Raw genomic sequence first — 25,102 nt, 5'->3', positions numbered from 1 at the left:
CCTAAGAGTGGGACATTGGCTCAGATTTTCTTCCGCCGCTTCACTTCACTCCCTCGCGCCACCATCGACAGGAGACTGTCCCAGTGTACCGGCGGAAAATAACGGTAAGAGTTGGTTAAACACCTACCAAACTCTTCTCTTAACTACTTTTAGCCAAGCGGGTGAGCCTTTAGACGAGATGCGCGCGGGTCTGAGTTACTTTGGTGTCGCTAGTTCGCGAGGTTTTCGGCACCTGATGAGGAAGTACCGTTAGTAGCAACTTCTTTCACGAGACCACAAAAGTACGTGACTTCGTGTTGTTCGGGCTGTGGCTGGTTAATCTACATGTATTGTGTTGTAGGTGTAGTTTTAAAGTACCACACTCTTAATCTGTTCACTAATTGCCAAGTCACTATAAATTATTCGGCGGCAGGCAGTCTGTTCGTTTCCGGGTGTTGAGTCTGATCCGAGCTGGCAGAGTTGGCCGTTAGGTAGCGGTCATCCTTTTGCATTTAATGTCCACACAGTGAGTGGATGCATTGACTAGTGGACCCAACGTGCACTCGGAGGGGGTGTTGTAGTCCGCTTTGGACGCGTATACATGCGACTCTGCTGTCATTTGGCACATAAGGAACATTTTCTGCCACTTCCTGGAACTCATGCTTACTCTTTGAATTTGAATTGGCCTGCAGGGCTCATATCTTTTTAAACCAGACACCGTTTAAGCGTTTTAAATGCTTTCATCGTTGAGTGCACATAGATTACACCTTTTAGTGACATTCCCCTTTATGTACTTTGGTGTGAAGTTGTGTGCTGAATGACTGATGAGGATTTTTCTTTTTTATGAGATCACGCAAATCCTCCATTTTCCTTCCTCCGTGTGCTCTAAATGTCCTGGAAGATTGTTATCTTGGATTATTTTATTTGATCCCCTTGTTGTATCTTTGATGACGCTCAGATAACACTTTTCTGTCACTGCCTTTTCATTTGCTTTGTTTCTACCTGAGACCTTGCGGCCGAATGTCTCATTCTGCAGAGCTGTTCCTCTGCTTTCACCTGGTTGATCGTGAGTCGGCCCGAGGAGGTATAATCAACTTCTAAAGAATGAGTCTGGCGTTTTCATGAGCAGTATAACCAGCTTCCAGCATGATCAAACAGTGTCAGGGTCAAAACCACAGACCTGAATTGTAACATATTGTACTTTATTTAGAATGCAACGGTGTGTCCATCCTGTCTGTTACTCAATATAAGCTGTTAAAAGCTTCACTAACACTACCATTTATTTGGTTTGTCTATTTGATCTCACTAAAGTATTGTGGGGACCAATATAATTCTCCTCTTGGCCTGAACAGCAGCTTTTAGAAACACATTATCTCAACCATGGACTATATTGCAGTAAAAAGTTGCTGGTATTTAAAAAAGAAGAAAAAAAGCGCCATACATTTTCCACCCGTGATTTATTTTTTGGGGCTTTGTGGGTTTATACCGGCTGTAATATCAGGTGGTTGCCGTCATTGAGGGAAACCTTCGTGCCGCCGTAGTTCTTCATCATGTTTCTACCAAGGCTGTTGCTCGGGGAAGTAGACTCCGATCTGGGAATAAACCCTGACCTTTCCGCTGGCACCTTGGCTCTCCCATTCACTGGCAGCTTCCTGCTGCTGCACTCAGGGACTTCTCAACGGCTATTTTTAAAGCTTCCTATTTGTTCTGGTTCTTCCTGTGATGGAGTAATGTTTTGTTTCTCTCTCTCTGTGGCTCATTCTCTTTGTGATCAGATCAGTCTTTTCTCATTAAGCAATTTCTTTGATGGACATTCTGAAAATGTTATCTTGGTTGCTATGTGGCTCTTTGGCCAATAGCTTTTCACATAATCAATAATCATAAGCTCATAACACGTTGTCTGGACTGCATCTTATCTTATTTCCATTTGTTTTACGCTCACCCCTTTCTTGAATTCCGTTGAGGTTGATTTCCTCTACAGCTCTGCCTGCAGCTCTTGGTGTCACACTTCCTCAAGACTTTGGTGTGCATTGCACTGCACCCTCAACTTGACAGGACCCAGCATGATCTACTGACTTCACATATAGCCAGGGCCTCTCGTCATATTAATATCGTTACAGCATCTTTAAAAATACAATAGGGTGGGTTAGCCACACAGGTGGAACGTTGGTAATAGGAGTGGTGCTTTAGATTTGAACCATGTGGTTTTGCAAGCAAACGGATATGAATCAGTCGTCTCGCTTGAAAAGGGAAGTTGACTTTCTTTACAGGCGGGCCTGCTGGCAGTCTGACATGCAAGGTGCGCTTGCATAAACTAAAAAGCTACTGCTGCTACTTGGTAACTTATCTCATCAAGTATAGAAGCGTAGCGGTATCCAGATACCTCTATCACAGCTCCACTCTTTGCATTGTTACCACTCGGTTACCGGTCTGTGAAAATCTAAATCTACACCACATATCAGCTGATTTACATCTAATTCTGTTCAATTGTATGGAGGAAAAACAGTATTACAAAACACAGAAAATGGTCAGTGGGGAGTGCTCTGAAGGGGTGTCCAAAGTTACATCTGGGTTGATGCATTTTGTGCATCGACTCATTGCTGAAGGATGTTCTCACTTCAAAAGCTCCAGTTGCATCAGATATGTGCAGAATTAGTTATTCACAACAACAATGATGGGACCAAAATGTTTTTTTTCTTCCGTTTTTTTTCATCTGTAATTGATCAGCTTTTATTAAATTAGTGTGATGAGGAAACATTGACTTGTGGCAAAATCGTGTGAGGAACAAAAGGGACAAACGCAAAGGTCTCTGGCAGATTGAGCGTTGCATGAAAGAGACCAAACGAGATCAAAGCAGCCGTAGATCTGTGAGCGACATCTTCAATCAGGATGTCAAGTCAAAAGCTAAAGGTCGCTTCACAAAGGTTGCCAATCCTCAGTTGCGTTTATTGAACATTCACATCCCGTTGTTGTCTCTGATATAGGCGCTGTGTTCCTAGCAACATTTTATTTGAGAGTATTAGTCATCTTCTGTATGACTTCAATTTCCCAAATTATCTGTAGAGGTGGCTCTACTGCGCACAGACTACAAAGCTCCTGTTGGGTTTTATGTTTTTCTGATGTCTGGCTGCCACACGCCTGCTGCGTTCTAACCTTTGCCACATTGGTGTTCCTCTCTGTGGAGAGCCGGACCGGCAGTGTCCACTGTGTGATTCACGACATCAGACGTCATTGGGATTACCTCAAATGACTCAGACACACTGGCGAGTTATATTTGCGATTTTTATATAATTGTCAGCGGAAATATCAGGTTACATGGTTTTCACAATTATTTATCAGGGAATTTATTATTCGACTGCAGACAAATAATCATTTGAATATATTCCTAATAAGGCCAATGAACAACAATATTTATCAAACTATGGCCAGTGCAACCACTTTATGTAACGTTTGACTACTGAGAAGTTATTTATGGTGAACTGGGAATAAGTTATGGATGCACAGTATTATCACACGAGATCCCTAAAGTAAACCGTCACACGCTGAGACCTACAGGCCAGGTTTAATATGTTTTGCTTTGGCTTAGTACGTTAGCTAGTTTCGTTTTTTACACCTGGTCTTGGGCATTATGGGGTGGATGATTATGTTGAAGATGGTGGCTTAAGTGTTGGACCCCTTTGCAGTCTTTCTATTTGACGGCATGTGTTGCAAATTGGGTATCCCCTTGTCCAACAACTTGTAGATATACAAAATGCATCCACACCGCCAATTTAAGGTGCTTTTTGGCATTTATAAAGCGCTTCTTCTAAATGCTACAGTTGTGTGGTAGAGCAACAATGCAGGGGTGAGGAAACCACAGATTGCGTAGCTTATACAGTTCTTACGGTTGTGTAACTGTGGTTATGGCAGGTTAATCCCGACATCTCTAACACACACACACACACCTCCACTACATAAAGCCTGTAACGTCCCACAGGGATTCCCTGATCCTCATTAAGCTTGTTGATCTTCAGTAACGTTTGATGACACTAATCACTCCTGTCAAAGAGAATCCTCTTTGTCAAAAACGACACCTCCCAACCGGTTCACCTCCTGTCCCTGAATGCCTCGTTAGCTGTAATCCCACTTTCTATAATCTCACAGCTCAGCGGTGTTGCTAAGGAACCGGCGTAATCTGAAGCCTCAGCTGCTGCCAAGCCTGGTTTATTAGTACAACTGTGCTGCTTATCCACATCAAGCAAACCGATTATGCTCCTGTAGGAGAGAGCTGTGACGGTGAGGAGGAAGAGGGTCGATGGCATCTCCAGTGTTTGTTTGCATGACCTCATGACCTGTGTGTGGTTTCACCTTCTCATGTTTGTATATAACCGGTTAGCCACAGCCCGTATTGTTGGTCAGAAAGAATGTGCATCATTATGGGGGTGGTGATGTCAACGGTGTTTGAACTAACCCAGTTACTGTGCATGTGTCTTTTCATTTGCTCATTTGACTGTTTCATACTCCTGTAAAGATCTATGAGTGATGCGTCTGTGTGCAGACATTACATAGCGCACTTATAAACAATTCATTTTTAGTTTGCTAATGTTGGATATGTTGCTGAGAGTGAAACACTGCAGGGAAGCTGCACTGGTGCATGCACACTAAGCAATATATGAACACGATATGATATCATATACTATGAAAGCATATTGTGTTCAAGTTAGAATTGCTTCTGTCTGAACCTTTTTAACACTCACTTATCTCATTTCTTTATCATCTATCAAAATAGGTGCAAATTAATTTATTGTTTATTTACTCCAATCAATTAACCTTTCAGGCCTGAGACGTTTTATTGCGAAATATTGCATACCGATACTAAAACGAATTTATCTCTGCAACCACAAGGGATATTTGAATACTTTTGGTGTTATAATAAAGACAACACTTGAGATTTGGTCAGATGTGTAGCTATCAGTATATTTGTTTCTGGTTAAACGACTATTGAAGCACTACAATCAGAAATCCTAAAATTTAGCCAATTTAGCATTGCATCTATAACATTCTTTCTGTTTAAAAGTGTTGAAATCCCAGTAGTTCCCTTAAAGTCCCTCATCTTTGTCCTCCATAGCCGTAAACATGGAGCAGACGCCTCCTCCGTGTCCTAAGGGACCCTTCCAGTGCTCTAGGTCAGCTCTCTGCCTACGCTGTGTCTAAAAGGACCCATCACTTCCTCCTCTGTGACTGTTCGGTATGCTGAAACCAGAGTGCAACATACTTACGAAGCGAGAAAAACAACCTGTTGAATACTTTAAGAATGACAAGACCCCATAGCTGTGTTGTCTGCTCTCTCTCGCTTATTCCCTCTGACTAGAATCACTCGCACACAGCCGACCACCTACTGGCAGCAAAGTGATTTGTGCTTTTATGGGAGCCCGGAGGCCCCGCTTGGTAAACGTCGCTGTGCTCTCAGTTCCTGCTGGGTTAATGGCCAACTGCGTGCGGCAGAACGGAGCGGAGAAGGCCGTCGTGCCGGCCGAGCGACAAACCAGTTATTGTGCGCAGAGTGTCTGTTTGTAGCCGTGTGATTTATTGTTGTTCAGATCGTGAATGGTGTGTTGGTGGATCACTTCTGCTCACCAAGCGAAGACTGCTTTTGCATGTATTTCTGATTTGTTGGCTTGTCTGTGTGGATTTATGATGACCTTTTTACAGCAGCAAACAAAACCCAGCCAACACACATTAAGGGATTATTTACACTGAGAAGAAGTTAAGTTTTAATTCAACTTAAATAGAGAAGCAGTTTGTTTACCTTCCTCTTTCATTTTCAGGGTAGATATTTTTTCTCTTTGTAGATTTGATCACACCATTGACATCCAAGCATCGCTCTTCATGGGCCTTTTTTTTAAGCCTTTAGCATAACTTAAAGGAACAATATGCGACATTGAGAGAATTAGTATAGAAGCAAAGAGCTCCCAATCTTGTATCTTGCACCATTTTAAGGAGACATTTTTTTCAGAGCAATAAATCCTCTTCTACAGTTTGTTGGCTCTGTTTCCTGCTTGGCTGAATCACTTAAATACAGGAAGTTGTGTTCTTTCCACACGCACATGTTGAAAAGAACATGCCTGCCCAAATCAGGAAATATAAACCATAACTTTATCAACAAGCACATATTTTGCATTTTGAAAGCTGTTAGGAAAACAGCTTCAAGCGTCATTGTGTGTGCAGGAGAACAGACCACACAGAACAACTGTTATGAGGGCAAAATCCTCCAGCTGCCTCTTGGCTTCTGCAGGTGTTGATCAGCATTGTGTATTTCTGCGGCCAGAATCTGTGCACCAGATGTTATTAATGAATAATAATTGTTTGCTTTTTATGAGCAACGTTTGAGTTTTTTAGCACCTCTGTTCTCATGAAGATGATCTCACTTTGTTGTGGTGCTGTTCCCTTTTGAGGATCAGCTTCCTCTTCTAATCAGGAGTGACTGGTGTAACCGTGCAGCTGGGTGTTCAATGTCCACGTTAGCGCTGCTGTTTTCTGAGACGAGCCGGGAGCTCCGATAATCATCGGCTTTATGTCAGCGCCCCGGGATTAAACCGGCTCCACAGCCAAGTAGCCTGAGAGCGTAATGGGTGCTAGTGTGTACGTTTTGTGCGCTTATGTCTCAGCATACACTCAGTTTCATGCCAAATAAATGCTAAAGGTGCAAACCCCAGAGATCACATTGTTCCTCTTACAGACGGCAAGAGGAACAATGTGTGTTTCTACAGGAAATGCTGCTTCACATTGCTGGACCTTCCCAAGATCAAAGTTCAGAGGTTTTCCTCTGGATAAGTCGTCTGTAACAATCCTCCAGCAGCCGGATGTCTAACCATGTGCTGCCTTGCTCCTTATGGAGATCAAATTTCATTAAAGCAAAGTAAAGTTTAAAAAAAATAAGTGCTCTGTGTGAATCCCCGCTGTCTGTCCTTATTCCTCCATCTCCCCGTTCTCTAACCTCTGCTGTCGCTCTCTCGTTAGCAGACCATGGCAGAACAGGAGCCGACACCAGAGGAGCTGGAAGTGCTGGCAGCAGCCAACAGAGAAGCCGAGTGCGCCGTCAACTACAAACCTCCTGCCCAGAAGAGCTTACAGGAGATCCAGCAGCTGGACGAAAATGATGAAAGCCTGCGCAAGTACAAGGAGGCGCTGCTGGGCAAGGTGGCCACAGTGGCAGGTTAGTGGTCTGCTCAGTAACTCTTGGCTTCTAGAATAAATGTGAATGTAACTTGACCCATTAGCTCATGGGTTCATAACATTCTCTCCAAGCGGTTCATGTTGCTGCTCTGTGAGTTGGCCGTCGCCACAGAGAGGGATCAAACCTCAGTTATTTGTTGTGAAAGCAGTTCGGTCATTGCAGGATTGAAAACGGTTAAGTTGGTTAACAACAAATCATTAAACAGAGTCATACACTTGCATCTGTTTCAAGGCTGATGCATTTATGAAGTATGGCTCTGGTAAAATACAAAAAGGGTTGCTAGTAATACGCTGTGCAAAGTAACGTCAGAGTACAGTTTTTATATCTTGTATATTGATATAGAAAATCTTTGAATAATGTTCACATTACCAGGTACATTTGGCGGTCCGGGTCATTTCAAAAGTAAAAAAAAAAAAAAAAAAGTATGGAAAGTTATCATTTCCAGCAGAGGCCGGCCAATAGTGTATTTTTAAAGGCCGATTATAATAACGATAGTTTGGAGGAGGAAAAAGATGATAAATCAACCGAAGAAATAAATGCCTCAATACATCGTCTATGTAAATCTCAATGAAAAAGTATTTCTCTCAGGTGCTACGACTTGATTGATTGGTCTTATGGTCATACTTAATAATAACTGTATCCTGTGACTGCTCTCTCTCTCTCTCTCTCTGTCTCTCTCTCTCTCTCTCTCTCTTAGATCCCAACGCCCCGAACGTCGAGGTGACGCGAATGACTCTGCTCTGTGAGACGGCCCCGCAGCCTCTGGTCCTGGACCTGAAGGGTGAGTAGAGCACGGCGCACTTTGGGACCGGGACAAAACTCAACACCACATTTTGGGAGTATAAACTGATGATTTATAGTTGACGACGTTAATATTGTTTCACCTGAATGCACAGACACCCAAATTTAGGCAGCTCTGTTCCTCACAGCAGACTCACTGGAAGAATGAGCTCATAGTAATATTAATTATGAACAGCAATCACTACAAATACGGACTAAGTGACCCGCTGGGTCATTAGTCTCCTAATTAGTAATGACAAGATTCCTGTGTTGGCGGGTTAATGATCCGTTTCCTGGTTGCTCTCCCTCAGTCACAATGAGCGACAAGAGCTGGGCTCACTGCGCCACCTGGTGGAGAGTACAACTACTACAAGGGCATTTAAAAAAATCTAAATACAACTTGCCTTTGAGAATGTAATTCTTCCTTCTCTGGTCAAAGTAAACCAAGCTGTGTTCATTTCCCTCCCAGGAGACTTGGACAACTTGAGGAAGAACCCGTTTGTGCTGAAGGAGGGAGTCGAATACCGAATAAAAATCAACTTCAAGGTGAGAGTCTGGTCTTGGTCCAACGCAGGATTCCTCTGTCGTCTCATGCTGTTCGTGAGCTGTCTTTGTTATGGGAAGCTGTTCAGCAGGAAGTGATGCATGTCGCCATTTGCAGGTCAACAAGGATATCGTGTCGGGCCTGAAGTACACCCAGCAAACATTCAGGAAAGGAATCAAACGTAAGGCTGCCTCAATTATCTCTTTCAAGCTCTGCAAGTCTTTAGGTTGGTTGTGACATGTAAAGAAGCCTCCTTTACCATAGATCAGTGGTTCTCAACCTTTTTTCACTGATGTACCCCCTGTGAAATATTTATTTCAGCAGAGTACCCCTGAACCAGCGCAAAGCATTTTTGGTGGGAAAAAAAGCTGTAATAAACAGTGCGTCTGATTTAATATAGAATATGTTCAATTTATGAATTTACAGTTATGTTTTATTAAATAGTTTTGAAATAACTATTTTTAAAGGATTTTTTTTTAATGGATGTTCATTTAAAAAAAAAAATGTATCTCACGTACCCCCATTTGAGAACCACTATAAAGGAATTATTTGACATTTTAGGAAATACGCTTACTAACGCTCTGACTTGGATGACAAGATTCATATCATTCATGTCTGTACTAAATATGAAGCTATAGCCCAAAACCGCTAAGCTTATAGCAGATTCCCCCAAATGACAGACTATTCCTTTAAAACACTTTACAGTTTAAAAAGACCAAATGAACCGACTTTATTGTTGGTAATGAGCCACTTATTAACGACTAAATCTCTACAGTTGACAAGTCGGACTACATGGTCGGCAGCTACGGGCCCAAAGCCAACGAGGAATACGAGTTCCTCACCACCGTTGAGGAGACACCCAAAGGGATGCTGGCCCGCGGCACCTACAACATCAAGTCCAAGTTCACCGACGACGATGAGCACGACCACCTCTCCTGGGACTGGAGCCTCACCATCAAGAAGGACTGGACCACTTGATTCCTCCTCGGCGTCGTCCACCAGCGTCTTCCTCGGCTTTGTCCCCCTTCCTCCTTCTTGCTGTCTTTCCATTATTCCTGTCTGGAGCTTTTGCTCTCCGTCCATCGACGACCCTTTCTTCTTTTTTCCTAAATTCCGATCACTTCACCATTCCTCCCGTCGTAACGTGCTCGTCTATCTTTAAAAATGGAGAAAGCAACAATGTGCACAATCCAGATTTTGCAATTATGGTTCGTTTTATAAAAGAAGAAAAAAAAGTTAAAAAATATATAGTCTGTAAACTGCTTTTGGAAAAGTGATAACCTGTGAATCACTCTTTCCTTTAACCCTTTATCATTCCCCCGCCCCCCCCCTTTTCATTCTTTTATTTTTCAGATTGTTTTGTACAATTACCGCGATCTGCCTTGGAAAGCTTGGTACAGGAAGCAGTCGTGCTGCGTGCACAGCTGTACGGTCCTTGGCAACCACTGCTGGACACGGCCCTCCTAAAGCCTTTGAGCAGATTATTTGTACCAGGCTCTTGGTAAATTATTTGGAATTCATGCCGCGTCTCTTTCAATTGACTTAGCACCCTAAGAAGTCTGCTGAGAGAACAGCGTAAACTAAATGACCTCTGACCCCTCGCTGAAGGCGTTCCTCTCCTAAGCAGGGTATGCTGGCAGGTGTTTCAGCCGCCATGTGGCCTTAACAAAAACCCACAGAAGGAAATAAGACAACCTAGGGAGCCATTCGCCTTCAGATTATATTTGCCAGACCATCATGTGAGCTGTTTTAACAATACTTGTAAACATGGACAGGGAATCAGGACTTTTATCACCTTTTTTATATCAGGTTTGATGATTTGTAAACGCAATTAACGTGTTATTTACAAACATCTAGTATTTGTAGTTTTCTAAAGATCAGTTAATTAACTTTTTGTTTTAGATCATTAACAACTGTAAATATCCTGCGTGTGCTAGTGGCCTTTAGTCACCCAGTGTCCTCCCGAGTCCCTGAGGTCACGTTCCCATCGCGTCCGAAGGCTGTTGAACCGCTCACCTCGTATTATTTACTCAAGTTAAAAATTACTAATGCTGACTGTGCCTCCAGTTTCTACGACTACACGCTGCTCCTGCTGACTCAGCAGCACCTTGTGCTCAACATCAGTGAGGTGAAACGTCCGGAGTCGACTTCTGAACCCGTACAGAGACATCAGTCCCCAACCAGACATACAAGTGTTATCGGTCGGCTTCGGTCGGCGCTCGTGTCGATGCTTTTCTAGGTGGGTTGGGTTCGACTGATGTGTGCCACTTGTATGACCTACAGTTTACTGATCTCCTGTGTTCACATTAAAGTACTCAGACTGGGTCCACATGTGTCCTGCTGCTTTATTATAATGAAATACTTCTACATTTGTATATTATGTGCCATTCTTTGTCTTGAAGGCAATATCTTGAGACGGCCTGAGAGAATTTCTTCTCCTCTTGGGCTGTTTGACCACAGCTCAAGAATAAATGCTAATTCTAAAATTGTCTTGGTTAAAATGTTAATGTGATGACATTTCTTGACTCATAGTTCTAGTTCAACCCGCTGGAGGATCTGATTCGTTGCCTCCCGGAGCATTTAACAGACGAAGAACTACGGGGTCGACACGTTTCTCATTTTAATCAACAGAAAACATAAATGGCGGCTACAAGAAGAACTTTGACCATGTGGCAGCACAGCGTCAAACTGATTATATCGTCATGTCTGAAATGATCAAACAAATCCCTGAATCATTCAGCGGCTCGTAACGCATGCTGTAAACCTCGACTCCATCCGTTAGAATAAAGCATGTAAACAAAGAACCATCAAACACTTACGCACGGTACACTTTGGCAGCTGTCTTGAAGGGTGTTTACCATCCAAGAAACCCTAAATACACACGCAGTCAAATATCACCATGATAAAGCAAGCTCGAGCTGTCCAACGCTTGTGTGATTTGAACTTTTAGTCTTAATTAGCACTTAGTGGTTATCAGTCGGATACATGCTTCAAATGCCTTAAGGAGTTTTAAAAAAACAATGGCTGCTGTTGGCTTAATTATTGGTTTCAATAAATACAAAATAATTAAACTTCCGCATCAGTAAATTACAAATACGTCACACGCTATATAGACTAAGACCCTCCATTCTAATTATTGGATCATTTCTGCTCACACAGAAGAAAATAATGTCATCCGCATCAGAATCTTCCAGTGAAAGTTACCGGTTGACGGTTTCAGATTAATCAGCACTAACTAATCACTCATGGCCAGGCATCCAGACTGTATATTAAATGATTATGTCGCCAGCAGCCGCTCGCGTTACTTCTTTTTGCTCTTGGTGGAGTGCATGTCCCTCTTGGTCTTCTGCAGGCGGGAGAAGATCTCTTTGAACAGCGCCTTGTACTCCGGCGTGTTCTGGCTGAGCCGCTTGTCCACCTGCTCCACCTGCCGGCTGATGCCCTCCAAGGCCTCCGGGGTGGAGGGCGTCTGAGGCGGGGTGGGCGGGCCGGCGGCCGTGGCCCCTGACGTCGAAGGCCCCGCGCAGACCATGTAGTCCTTCATGGAGGCGTCCCTGGAGACCGGCCGCGAGGTCTGCGACCCGGCGTGACACAGGCTCTCCTCGTGCCGCCGGCACTTCCCCAGCAGCCCTTCGTACTTCTCCAGCAGCGCGTGGTACTGCTCGTCCACCTCGCGCAGGATGGACATTCCGCGCTTGCGTACTCCGTTGGCGTGGATGGCGTAGCTGCCCTGGCGCCTCCCGGAGGCGTCGCGGGCCGAGATGGCGTTCAGAGCCGTGTCGCTGCAGCTCTTCCTCACCGGGCCCCCCTGCTGGCCCGCGGCCCCCGGCTCCCCATCAGCTCCTTCGCCCCCCTCCTCCGGCCCCAAGCCCTCCTCGGGGGTGTCCGTCTCGGGGCCGTTGCTGAGCAGCGTCTCCAGGCCGTCCTCCAGGCCCCCGAGCAGGCACAGCCGGGACTTCCTCAGCTGCTGCATCTCCTGGAGCTCCGCCTCCAGCTCCTGGACCCGCAGCTGGCAGCCCTCGGCCCCCGAGAGCCGCTGCTCCAGGCGCTCGAACTCCTGCAGCACGGCGGCGCACTCCCGCTCCGCGGCCTCCCGCTGGCCCCGCTCCGCGGCCACCGCGCTGCGCAGCGACGACACGACGCCCGTCAGCCGCTCGTTCTCCTCGTCCACCGGCCGCGGCTCCACCAGGTCCACGCTCCCCGGGTTGGCCAACAGGAACCCGTCCTCATACCTGGTGGAGAGTTCACTCACTTAATGTCGCGACTCAGTCATGCAGCCATGTGCACCAACCTGGGGTCTTTAAAGGCAGCATGAAGCCGACAATAAATCAATCATATTAATGACTGGCTTTCAAGTTTGAAGGCTGTTACTAAACAGATAATACATTATACAAATCAAAATGTTACGCTTTTTATGCTGATAATTAAGTATTTTATAGATCACATTAGATATTTATGTGATGCTCTGTTTGGAAAATCTTCAGTTTTCATCTAATGAGTAAGTTTAATCAAATCCACTTTAATGAAATACATTTAAAATGTGTAAAACATGCAAATTCCACAACAGAGACTACAGAGACTCTGCTATGCTAGTTGGGCTGCTTTTTAACCTTAGTTCTAGTCGTTATGAATTTCCAATATACATTTGATTGTATAACAATTTCTATAGTAAGGTACGATGTCAGAAAGTTACTCAAATGTAACCAAATATGTAATAATTTTTAGCTGCAGTCTGATAACCTGTTGGAGAAGAACTCAGAAGGTGTCCTGCAGAATAATCTGCTCATCTTGTTTTGCATTGGTACCATTCCAATCTGTGTGAACAGGTGCCCTCTTGTACACACACACACACACACACACACACACTGAACACTAGAACAGGTGTTTAGTGACCTGGGCGCCGTGCACAGCTCCTTGAGGCAGGGGAACGAGTGCACAGTCTTGCGCCGCTCCGTCTTCTCTCTGCGGACCCACAGCTCCTCCAGAGTCCGCAGCTCCTCCACCCGAGCCGCCAGGCTCTCCACCTGACCCTGCAAGGTCTCCATGGTGCCCGTCAACCTGGAACACACACACACACGCACACGTTTGTTCAGAGCCTGTTACGTCATTGCGGAGCACGCCGTTCCCCTAAAGCCACAGTGAGCCACTGTTGCAACATAAAGAATGTGAAGGGGAACAGAGGCAGCCATTGAACTCTGTAGCATTAACCACTGATGTGATTTGTGAAGAACTTTGACCCCCGATTATGATTATACAATGCTACAGTTATTATGTCGTATCAATGTGCCGGCCTCCAGCTGGTTTATGCTCGTTCGGTTTCAAAACATTCCCGTTAAAGAGCGATGGCGAGGACTCGGAGGCTGAGCTGTGACATCACACCTGTCTATCTTCTGGTGCGAGGTCTTGCTCTCCAGCACCAGCTTCTCGTTGGTGATCTCCAGCTCTCGGGCCGTGACGTCCAGCTGTTCGTACACCTTGGCGTGCTGCTCGTTCATCTCCCGCAACATCTCCAGCTGCTTGGCCAGGTACTGCAAGGGAGACAGTGGAGATTCAAATGAGTCCATTATGGGATGCTTGGAGCCCAGAGGCGGGACCTCTGCATTGACCAGGCTGAAGACGATATGAATTCCAAATGTGATAAAGAAAATATCTCTTGCAATATGACATTCTACACTTCTACCATACGTTGGCTGAACACTTCTTTTTTTTTTTTTTTTACATACTATGCCACTTTTTGTGATATTGTTAAAAAACACTATACCTTCCAACATACACTGTCTTTTTTTAACTTTTCAGAGCTGCCTTCATGCAGGCCTTATGGAAGCTGCTCACGTACCTCTATCTCCTGCACCTGCTCCTCGTTGTTGATGTACATCTGCTGGAGGGAGTCCTCCAGCTCATTGTTGCGTTCCAGAAGGGTTTTGCCGAGCTCGGCTGCCAAGTGCAGGTCTGACGGGAACCGAGAAAGAAGGACAGACGTAAACCGACAGCGACGAGGAGTCCACCGACTTCTCCTGGTCACCAGGGTCAGTTTGCACAACATGGGACCTAGATGCAACTACACAGATCATATCGATACAAACCGGTGGCCATCTGCACACCGGGGGGGTCCGAGTAGCGATAACACAACAGAAGCACCGCACAGATGCTGGCATTTTACAACGCAGCTTGAAGCGTTACATTATTCATCTCCCAAGCCTCGCTGGATGGAGTGGGAGGAGGAGGAGAATCCTGCTGGCTCTGCATACTTGCAGCCCAGAACAACACAACACTGGAGGACTGGAGCGACGGGAAGGAACAGAGAGCTTTTGACTCATTACTGGACATGGAAGCAGTGTTTTGGGCCTGAGCAGTGACACGAACACACACGTGCATCAACGTAGGTGTGATGTACTGCACGCAGCTGGAATCCCTCTGTTTTATATGCAAGTATCATCACACGCCTGCGTTGTTACGTTTGCCTCCAACGCTGCTGAGGGAGACAGGGACCGACTCATTTCCTGTTTCAACAAGGCAGAGCCGATAACAGAACGCTGTTGTGTGTGGTGATAATGAGCCGAGTGAGAGTGTGTGAGGAGAGAGGGAGAGAGAGAGAGAGAGAGAGAGAGAGACGGCTCAGTCCCAGTGCTGCTCCTGTTCCTGAGGGCCGACACGTGCCGAGTCTTATAGTTATGTAATTTCAGAATTGTGGGCACGGATGAGAGGAGCAAGAAGCGGCGCTGAGGAAATAACGATCACCACCTGACACCTCGTGAGGCAGAGGGCCGCCGTGTCCTCACGTTCACCCACAGGCTCCCCGGATGACCAACATGACATCGCCACACCGCCATCTGCCCAGACACACTTCACACGCTTGCCAGATCATGATGAACCCAGAGGGGGAGGTCACCGAATCTCAGAGCTGGCAGCCGAGAAGTTGCATAACAGCAGCATTTCTGGGGCGAAAGCATTGCCCGACTTTGAGCCCATGCAGGATGACGTGAGCTTGATCCGACCCCAAAGCCTGGAATCCATGATCCCGACTAAGGAGGTCTAGTCTGGGGCTCCCTAATCAGATCAAGCAGGGGTTTATTGACTTTGACAATGCTGAGATGAGATGCAGGCAGTATGGCAGCACACACACACAGAACACACCTACCCGTCTGCTCTCTGACTAGTGAAATAATGAGACACAAAGCTGCTTTAGTGCTGCGGGTCAGCAGGTAATCAGGGGATGGGGCGATGGCGAGGCCGGCGCTGCAGAGAGACGCACATCTCTCCTGAAACGCACCGCCATCGACAGGGCTTCCGTTCAGCGGGGTTACTGAGAGATCTGATAACACGCAGCATCTCTTAGAGCTAGCAGTGAAAAAGGCCTTCCGATTCATTTCCTGCCTTCGCCTCGTTCATTTGAGGTCACGGCCATCACTGATGGTCTGTGTTCGTGGTGATAAATAGTCACAGAATCAAATCACTGATCACACAACTCCACAGTTCAGGTGGTTTTCTGCATAAATCATACACCACTTCCTCCCCGCAGATAAGCAAGTGCTTCCCTTCTGTCACACAGCAGAATGAACACAGAGTTTGGTAGATGAAAAAATAAAACACTAGGAGGAAAGGAGTGGTGCGATGTAAGAAATGACTCGGCTAGAAGGGAGATGAAACAACAACATTCACTCAGGCAGCAGGACTATTCTGGAAAACATCACTGACAAGATCAAAATAATTGCCAGAGGAAGAGAGCAGATCCGGATAAGAGATGCAGAGACATAACAGACACATACAGGGACATGCAGAGACATGCATACTCATAACAGAGACATAAAGGACACATAACAGAGACATGGGTCTACACGTGCATGTAACGTGTTGTACAGTGACTGCTGTCCATCCACCTCTCCTGCGTGCATTGTGTGTGGGGCGTTGTTACCCCGCTCATCCTGAGACAGAGGAGCGGGGTCTCACCTTGCTCCAGGTCCCGCTGGTCGTACCACGGCTCCTCTTCCTCGGTGATAAACTCCTCCATCCTGCACGCACGGAGCATCGAAGCCGATGAGCCTCCTCTCCTCTCCTCTTCTTCTTCTCTTCTCTCCTCCTCCTCCTCCTCTCCTCCGGCGATGTGATCTGCGGACTCACGGCCGGCTCGAGCGGAAGTGACAACAAACGAGCAGCCTCCCCCCCCCAAGTGTGTGTAACCCTTTGAGACACACGCCTTGAGAGGCAAACGGCAGCGCACCTGCTTCCGGAGCCGCCTGTCGAGATGAAGCAAACCACGTGACCACGTTCACACCTGCAGACCTGAAATGAAACGCTCTGCCCGGCGGCCGGTAGAGCCGCGGCGTCTCCTCCGTGTTTGATGTGCAGCGGCCCTGCAGACGCGCGTCGGCTGAGCGCTGCTGCTGCGTTCAGGTGCTGTCGGAAACGCTGGCAATATTGTGGGGACTTCGATTCTTTAACCTGCTGCTGCGCCGCCTATAAAAGGTTGGTTTATTTGTGCATATATATATATATATATATATATATATATATATATATATATATATATATATATATATATATATATATATATATATACTGGTATGACTCATCCTCCAAGTTTAGTGAGGTTTCAGCATTATATTAAATACATATCGTCCTTATTAAGGCTTTAAACAGGGTTTGTTTAGGGCCAGGCGTCTACATTCATTCTTCAAATGTGTCTCAGTTCATCCCCAAATTAAAACAAGTAGAATGCCAGAGTCCCATTATATTGAGAGAAGGCAGACATCTCTCCAAAACTATAGGTGACTTATACCAAAACAAGACTGATAAACAACATTTCAGGTAAAAGGAAATATATGTATTGCAGATTTCTTTTTTTTTGGTTTGGGGGGAGTGGACTGTCCCTTTAAATGTGACACTATTGTCATGTTTTTTTTCCTTCTGTAAATGTAATCATCTTTTACTATTTGCAACCCTTCCATTTCATATTCTAGATGTAGGGACATGAACGTCGTAAATTACAAGGGGCATTTGAAGGCACCACCACTCGAGGTGACGTCAGCGTCTATTTGACAACGACCCCAGCACGGGCGTCTCCTCCCTGCAGTCCCCCAGGGCTCCAGTTGAAGACATTTGTGTTCATGAATATAACACAGTAGTGCGGCTCTCACACTGCGGTTAGTCTTATTGAGCATGATATTATTTATTGTAAACATTTAGGCGCAAAGAGTACATAGACCGTGACTGTTCAGCCCACACAGCCAGGCCTCTGTCCACCAGTGCTCCCAGTATGCTTTGTTACCTCTGGACTGTGGAGACAGAGGCGGTGGCCTCTCACAGCTCCAACAAGCACTATGACAAAGGAACATTTCATGGGAATGTTTGTCACAAAAAAATAATTAAGAAACAATCTGCTAAATGATGATCGATTAGTCAAGAAAAATACATGGAAATAAAAATTAATCTCGCTCATCTTTAACATAAACTAAACAAAACACACAAACCGGACAGTTTCACATCATACAGTATCTGTACATTTCCTTTGGTTTTTGTTCTGCAGTCCAGCAGCCAAAGACAAAATATGTAGCAGCAGTAAAAAAAAAATCTATCAAACTCCTATAACCCAGAATCGTCTGGTTAATGTAAAATAAGGAGCATGTCAGTGGGTCCGTCCGTCTTTGGCCCACACAGAAATATCTCCACAAACATCTGAGAGATCGCCGTGTCATTTGGTTCATATTAGATGATCCCCAGAAGATGAACCATGTCCTTTCATCTCGCACCGTCAGGTCAAACTTAAACTTCCGTTTATGACTAAATATCTGCAAAACCCACGACATTCACATGAGCTTTGTGTTCTGTTAGCATCCAGTTTGCTAGCATGGCTTAAGAGGCCTATGGTTTCCATTCATTTCAGCCCAGTATACAAATCAACACAGACTTGAAACAGGTTTTTACTAAAGCTTTAAGTGCAGATCAACTTGAAGAACGGAGAGTGCAGTACAACATACTGTCGTGAAACAAAAAAACCTGTACACAATTTTCAGTTAATAGCTGAAACATACGAACACTCAATTCATTATGCACACAGATTTAACTCTGCTCTCTCCAGCAGTCACTGTCCACAAGGCATTGCTTCATTATTGACATAAGCTGATGTTGCAGTAGCAACGAACCTAGAAAAAGCAGAACTCTCGGAGCAAATCAACCATGAACCTGGTCAGCAGGCGTCTGTGGTGACGCTTAGGCACTGACAAAAGGGGAAGAAGGGCTCGACCCTTGAAAAGAACTACGTTTCCACTTCCCATCATTCCTTGTTCTCTGTGGTGTCACAGCTGTGCGATCTTTTAAGGTGCTTCCAGTCGGCCTCGCTCTCGCAGCGCTCCACCCCGCTGAAGAACTTCTTGATGAGAGCTTTGGCTTCTGCTTTAACTGGAAACAAGAGACCGGCGTTAGAGAGGAGTCCGCCGCATGCAGCAGAGCACAGGCTTCAGATCATTCATCCCCCCTGCTCACCTGGGCCTTTCCCCCGACTCCTCCCCTCCGCGAGAATGTGCGATAAGTAGCGGGCGAAGGACTTGAACAACTCCTGCGGCGCAAGAAAACAAGAGCTCAGATTTCATCGCACGCTTTCTCATCCCCGCAAACAGGAAGTGATATTCGCGTCTCTCACCTTGTTGGCGAACTTTCCCTTCGTGTAAAAGGGGTCCAGGTAGCGGACCACGATGTCAGCGGCTTCCTTCAGCGTGACGGGCTTGGGGGCCACGCTGTCGGGCAGCAGGGCCCTCTCCTGCACGTCGGGGTTGAAGGTTACTTTTCTGTCTGCGGGGCGGCTGCGCTTCGTCGGAGGAGACGACCTTCTGGCCGCTTTCATATCGTCTGTTAACTGGAAACACGCACACACGGGTACCATCAGTCCCTGAGGGGGCGGTCCGTGATGGGATGGGATGGGAAACGGTCACTTACCCCTTCTGTGAGAGCTGGTTTAGCTTCTTTCTCTGGTTTGTTTCGCCTGTGTGAGCGGTAAAAAAACAAACATGTTAAGACACTTTTCCATCAAATGTTTTCTAAAATGGTGCATTTAGGGCGTCTTACCCTGCAGTGGACTTGATATCCTCTTCAGATGCGTCTGGAAGCCGCTCCAGCTCCCACGTCTCCATGTTATTCGTCTCCTCTTCTTCGTCCTCATCGTCTATAACTATCACTTCTTTTTTACTTCCTTCTCGGATCAGGTCCCGAGTCTCCACAGGACCGATCTCCATGTTTTCCACGGAGACGGGCGAGTGTTGCTCGTTGTTTTCTTGAGCGACCGCCGCCGCGGTACGAGACGACGCGGCGCTCGGCGTCTCCGCCTCCTCGGGGCTTTTCTCTGTCGTTTCTTTCATCGTGAAATACTGGGAAATGTTGCGGGAGCTCTTTGCGGCCTCCGCTAGCTTCTGCTGCTTCTTGCTCACGGGTCGACCGGCCTTCGTCGGGCTGTTCGTGGCGGCGGCGGCGTTCGCTCGGGCTCTGACGGACGTCGTTACCGCCGCCGACGCATCCTCGCTCGTCTCTCCGGAGCTGCCGTTGTAAAACCTGCCGCTCTGCGTCAACTCGTCGGACAAAGTGTCCAACGTGGAGGTCTTCAGCAGCTCCTTAGCAGTCAGGAAGGGGTCGGATGATCCTCTTTGGCCGGCTCCTACTCTCTTACGCTTCAGCTGGAGGAGTAATGCAAAAAAAAAGAATAACAGTTCATATCTGACTGCTATGCAGCCATAAGAATCCACAATAACTGCCGGGTGAAGTGTGAGGTAAAGTGAAACTCACAGAGTAGACCTCAGATGCAGATGTGAACCCCTGCAGCTCCTCAGAAAAGGCGCAGGAAGAAGACGAGGCCGTTTCCTCTTTGAGTTTGGACTCATTTTCACTGCTGCTGTCAGTCTTGACACCGCCTCTCTTTTCTCCAGGTGCTGCTTTCTTCAACTCCGATACCTTTAAAAGAACATATGTCACGATACCTGCCATACAGCTACCAAGGATGCTTTGACAGGCAGAGCGGTTGGAAGCTACCTTCTTCAGGACAGCGGCTTTGTACAAGTTGGAGGACTTGGAGCTCTTGAAGACCTCGTGTTCAATATCGGCTCCTAGGGACCGGGTGTCACTGCAGAGACATGAAAGTCAATGTAGAGCGACCCCGGGGAACGAAAGGTTTGAAAGTTCACAACGTTTATGAATGATATGAATGATGCTTGAGGCATGCATCTGCAGACTTACTTGAATGAGTCTTCTGCCCCCTGGTGGCTATATAGTGCTTCCTGCAAGAGGCACAGGCAGTGCTCTCGGGCCTGAAATAGAATATTAGGTTCATCAAATTCAAACTAAAACTGTCAAAAAGGAAGCTACTGATGTTTATAATCTTGTTGAAAGACACGTTCGACAGAAAGGTTTGAAGGATGGAAACTTTCTGCAATACATCCATCGCAGTCCCGTTCTTTTCTTCTAGCACATCAGGAGTGTTAATATTGCTCCGCCAACATGTCGGCTCTGCCGCCCGTCTTCACGCCACATGACACCACGAGTCACTGACTTCATGCCAACGTGTTAATGAGCGCAGCTGCTATGAGGAATGTGTTTGCAGCGTTCGAGGTACCTTCACGGTGAGTCTGGGGATCTTCTGGCTGCCGGCCTCTCGGAGTGGGCAGTCAGCGTCTGCACAGCGAGACACACCGGGAACATGAGCCTGCAGGCCAGCCTGGATGTACAGGCACCGCTACTTTGTGTATATTTACCTGGCGGGACAAAGTCGTTCCTCTGACTCTCTGTTATCTAAAGAAACATGAGCAGAGACAGAAGTTAATAGTCTTTTGAAGCTAGTTATTTTATTTATATATTATTATTATTTTATAATTATTTCTCGTTCATGTTTGTTAGGCGTGTTATTTTTGCCTGTATTATATAAATAAATATACATAAAATAAGGATATTCCATAGAATATTCTTCATTTCCTTTACAAATTACCGTAATGTCAGTATGATAAATATGATCCAAACAGTGATATACTTTGGTTTTAGCCTTCTACAAAGTTCATATGGGATTAGTATTAAATTACCATATAAATATGTTCTGTGGATGGAATAGTACATAAACCGCTTATCTCAACTACAAGAAGAGATTTAAAGTTTGAATTTGTTGTTTTCTTCTACTATTTTATGATGCCGACATTCCTGCTTTTATTGATGTTGTGTTGTAAACTGGACGAGCTCCACTTTGACCTGCTGACAAATAGTTTTACTTCGATTTTGTGCCAAATTCCACTAAAACATGTGGGAGCGATTTACCACAATCCTGACTTTCAATGGGCTCAACAGCCGCTGCCTTCCTGCTGCCAACAGCTGGCCAACAGACGCACAAAGACACACAACAATCACAGCGTGGAGCTGTTTTTCTAGCTATATAAAATATAGCTTTCTAAAGCGTGTTTGTGTGTTCATCGCTATGATTCCCCACCTTCCGTATGCTCATCTGCTGCCTGAAGAGGTTTGAAAACTGCTTTTTCCTCGTTGAGCCGCCGCCGTCTTCTTCGCCACTACTGGCGCCCTCTTCGTCAAACCTGCAACGTGTGATGTCAGTGTCAATCTCAAGGTGCACCACTACTTTACGCTACAAAAGCAAATCCACTGAGGTCGTCCTGCCTTTCAAAGCCGTAGCCCTTCCTCCCTCCTTCGTAAAGGTCCCGCTGGAAGCCGAACGGCCCGGCGGCCTGTTGGCTGTGCGCTCCGGTCTTGGTGCTGAGGACCGACCCGCGCTCCAGCTGGGCGCGCACAGCTTTGGGGTTCCGGCAGAAGTCGCAGGCCTTGGCGCAGTTCGGCGTCTGGTCGCCAAAGAACTTAGAGATGGTGGCATGGCGACAACTGGTGGAAAGATGGGAGACACTTGTTGAAACTCAATATATGCAAAGAGAGGCGAGTGATACTTCCCCTCGTTCAGTTGCATCAGATTCTTTATCAGTTGAATCAATTTGCACATTTGTTTGTGACGTTGACGGGTTAGTGAAAACTTCTGAATTTGTTTCACTGTTTTTCCCTGAAACTGTAAAGAACAAAAATATCATTACTTATTTCGAGGTGCACGTTTTTCTGTCACCATTCTTTATGTTAAAGAGTAGTTGCCACTGAGGGCAACCAAAGGCCCTGAATCCAGTCACACAGGTTACATATCTGAGTCTGCGTGTTTTTCAGCTCACAGCAAACATCTCTCCATTGTTCACCCAGCATCTAGTGCGTAATTGATCTATTAGCTTTTATGTAACCGTCACACATTACTGTGATCAATATTTCTGTTCCTCTACGAGTCAAACGGGCTCCGTCGTGCCATGAAATAAAAAAATACCACTGTCCGAAAATAACCGCGCTAATAGACAGAGTTATACGCTCTAGTATTGACTTCAGTACTTCTTCATGGACTGAGAACAAGAACATATTCACGAAATCTTGATATAAATAAATCTCTTGGACACAATACAGTCTTTTGGACACAATACAGTTATTATTAGTTGGGTTTTAAAAAGGCCTCACACTTCTGTGTCAAATCAGGTATTATGTAACAGCCAATATTCACAATCACACACACACACACACATACATACACACACACACACACACACACACACACACACAAAGTGACACACACACAAAGTGACACACACACACAGGCATACACTGTGATGGGAAACAGCCATCAACACACTAACTAGCAGGCTGGAAACAGCCATGAAAGAGCAGCTCCACCAAAGGAGGTGGGGAAAGGCAGAGCGGCAAACAAAGACTCTGAAGCAACAGTCACTCCCAGGGAGGACTGCCAAAGAGAAAACAGCCTCTCAGGAAGAGAACAAAATAAACTAAGGCGCACAGCAGATCACTACTCTGGAAGCAGACACCAAGAATAACAAGCCTGGAGGGCCAAAGAAGAGAAGCATTAAGAGGAGCATGAAGGCTTTTTTGTTTGTGTCATCTCTCTTCTTCTTCTTCACTCCACATGCAGAGTCTCATCGGTTCCTGAGGAATTACTCCTCTTCACCTTAATCTCAACCCGACTGCTTATCTCCATCTGCTCGTGACGTACCGAGCGTTTCAACAACAAACGAACACGCTTACGAGTACAACACTCAGCAGACAACTCCATGTCATCTTCATCACGGTCTCCTCCTCATCAACTGGTCTGCCTACTTCTGTAAGTCAGTCTGAGCTGCGCTGGGCGTGTGAACATAACGACGGAGACTTTCACGGGTAAGTGTTTTTCATCGTGAGAGTTTGTGTCTGAGCCAAGCACCAGAGGAAAAGTCCATGTTGAGTAGAATGTGAAGAATGTGTTCAGAAATGCAGACTTGTTAGGCGCAAACATACATCGGGCATTTGAGTCACTTTTGATCGCAACAAACACTCAAAGTGGGGAAACATTTGAAAGGAAAAGTCAAATTGAAAGGCTGCAGATTCAAATGGTTTCAAGAATGAATTTAATATTTCAAAAATAGATGCAAACAGGATCTAAAATGAACAACCACAAAGCATTGACTGTGCAGAAATGTGCTTTATCGGTGAGGGCCGTCTGACAACACCAGCAAACTATTTACATAACGCTCTAAAGTGATAACAGCCTCTGGTTAGATATCTCCATGTTCCAAAAACATCTGTCATCTAAATTCTGCTGCTCTAAAATTAGCACCAAGTGGATGCTGTAACTGCACAAAATGGCATGAAAACATTCAGCAGCACTGAAGTGTATTTGGTACGCAGTATAACTGTAAATACATATTTCCATCATGAAGGTTATAAGTTTGTGTTCATGCTTTATAGAGGCGTTGATTCAGTTTGCCTAAGTTTGTCCAAAGGCAACAAGACCTGCATACCAGCAAGCTCAGTCACAGAAATGACGTTAATATATATATATTTGTTTAATCAGTACACAACTCCAATCCACCATTTTACTGTGGGTTTTGTGAGGGACTTTGTTACCTTTGGACAGAGACGGACTTCCCTTGTTTACAGTCTTTGTGCTAAGCTAAGCTAGCCTGCTGCTGGCTCCAAGTAGATATAGCTAGATAACGCACATATGGTATGACTCTTCTCATCTAATTCTCGACAAGAACTATTGAAGCGTATGTCAACAGTGTCCTCAATTCCTCAATACAGTGTTTGTATTATTTAGTCTTTGTTGGTGTTATGTTTTGTTATGCAATCCCATAGCAGCAAAACCAGCAAAGAGCTGAGCCCACAGGCCTTTCATTTACTTTAGACCACAATAATACAGGCCAGTAAAACACATATCACACAACACATCAAACACATTTAACACAATGAAACAGGCCGAGAGAGAGAGAGACGAATCCTTCCTTTGTTATGTCGCTTAACAGAGAGCCGGACAGGGGTTGACCTGTTTGTTATTGTGTGAACACCCTAAACCACCACCACCCAGCTGTTGTCACTACACTGGTAAACTGACTCACTCTTGGCGAGAAAAACTATGCTTGACATCAGTGCACTACTCGTAAAACTCCTCCCACTTTCTCTGAAAAAGGGAACCTCCAGATTGAGAAACCTTTAAACATAATTTCGCCGTGATCGCAGATAAAAAGCTGAACGTT

General features: G+C 45.7%; 3 protein-coding genes and 1 long non-coding RNA gene across 5 annotated transcripts in view; 2 read left to right on the top strand and 2 right to left on the bottom strand.

The window, feature by feature from the left end:
• Window positions 1-55: 55 nt before the first annotated feature.
• Window positions 56-10,844, top strand: arhgdia (Rho GDP dissociation inhibitor (GDI) alpha). Of its 2 annotated transcripts, none has more exons than XM_079233826.1 (6): window positions 56-104; window positions 6,979-7,174; window positions 7,893-7,976; window positions 8,445-8,521; window positions 8,637-8,700; window positions 9,295-10,844. In XM_079233826.1, exons 2-6 carry the CDS (start codon window positions 6,985-6,987, stop codon window positions 9,495-9,497), a joined length of 618 nt encoding a protein of 205 aa, XP_079089952.1. In that variant the 5' UTR covers window positions 56-104; window positions 6,979-6,984; the 3' UTR covers window positions 9,498-10,844. The 2 variants fall into 2 exon arrangements, with proteins under 2 accessions (XP_079089952.1, XP_079089953.1); XM_079233827.1 differs by having other exon boundaries at window positions 63-104; window positions 6,982-7,174.
• A 976-nt stretch (window positions 10,845-11,820) lies between these two features.
• Window positions 11,821-16,584, bottom strand: cdr2l (cerebellar degeneration-related protein 2-like; the record flags this gene model as incomplete). Its single annotated transcript, XM_079232876.1, has 5 exons — window positions 16,467-16,584; window positions 14,356-14,468; window positions 13,899-14,047; window positions 13,413-13,577; window positions 11,821-12,751 (listed from the first exon to the last, which is right to left on the bottom strand). Exons 1-5 carry the CDS (start codon window positions 16,543-16,545, stop codon window positions 11,821-11,823), a joined length of 1,437 nt encoding a protein of 478 aa, XP_079089002.1. The 5' UTR covers window positions 16,546-16,584.
• A 1,095-nt stretch (window positions 16,585-17,679) lies between these two features.
• Window positions 17,680-25,102, bottom strand: part of recql5 (RecQ helicase-like 5) — an 11,689-nt gene continuing 4,266 nt past the window's right edge. The window contains exons 8-19 of the mRNA XM_079233753.1: window positions 22,155-22,373; window positions 21,970-22,072; window positions 21,251-21,287; window positions 21,112-21,170; window positions 20,736-20,806; window positions 20,532-20,622; window positions 20,289-20,453; window positions 19,578-20,179; window positions 19,449-19,494; window positions 19,156-19,368; window positions 18,999-19,071; window positions 17,680-18,914 (exon numbers count right to left, since the gene is read on the bottom strand). Coding sequence (XP_079089879.1) covers window positions 18,790-18,914; window positions 18,999-19,071; window positions 19,156-19,368; window positions 19,449-19,494; window positions 19,578-20,179; window positions 20,289-20,453; window positions 20,532-20,622; window positions 20,736-20,806; window positions 21,112-21,170; window positions 21,251-21,287; window positions 21,970-22,072; window positions 22,155-22,373 — 1,804 coding nt within the window. The 3' untranslated portion in view covers window positions 17,680-18,789. The remainder of the gene's footprint in view (window positions 18,915-18,998; window positions 19,072-19,155; window positions 19,369-19,448; window positions 19,495-19,577; window positions 20,180-20,288; window positions 20,454-20,531; window positions 20,623-20,735; window positions 20,807-21,111; window positions 21,171-21,250; window positions 21,288-21,969; window positions 22,073-22,154; window positions 22,374-25,102) is intronic.
• LOC306750343 overlaps window positions 23,414-25,102 on the top strand; it is a 3,425-nt gene continuing 1,736 nt past the window's right edge. Inside the window, exon 1 of the long non-coding RNA XR_013771195.1 lies at window positions 23,414-23,747. This is a non-coding gene — a long non-coding RNA (uncharacterized lncRNA). The remainder of the gene's footprint in view (window positions 23,748-25,102) is intronic.

Source organism: Taurulus bubalis, assembly GCF_910589615.1.
Source record: "Taurulus bubalis genome assembly, chromosome: 17".
Taxonomy (NCBI): domain Eukaryota; kingdom Metazoa; phylum Chordata; class Actinopteri; order Perciformes; family Cottidae; genus Taurulus; species Taurulus bubalis.
This window is presented reverse-complemented; position numbering and strand designations above follow the sequence as displayed.

Bases quoted from the DNA above. Each gene is read 5' to 3' on its own strand.
- arhgdia (XM_079233826.1), top strand. From the start codon at position 6,985: ATGGCAGAACAGGAGCCGACACCAGAGGAGCTGGAAGTGCTGGCAGCA. The intron at 8,522-8,636 runs GTGAGAGTCTGG...CGCCATTTGCAG, and splicing joins GAATAAAAATCAACTTCAAG to GTCAACAAGGATATCGTGTC. The intron at 8,701-9,294 runs GTAAGGCTGCCT...AAATCTCTACAG, and splicing joins ATTCAGGAAAGGAATCAAAC to TTGACAAGTCGGACTACATG.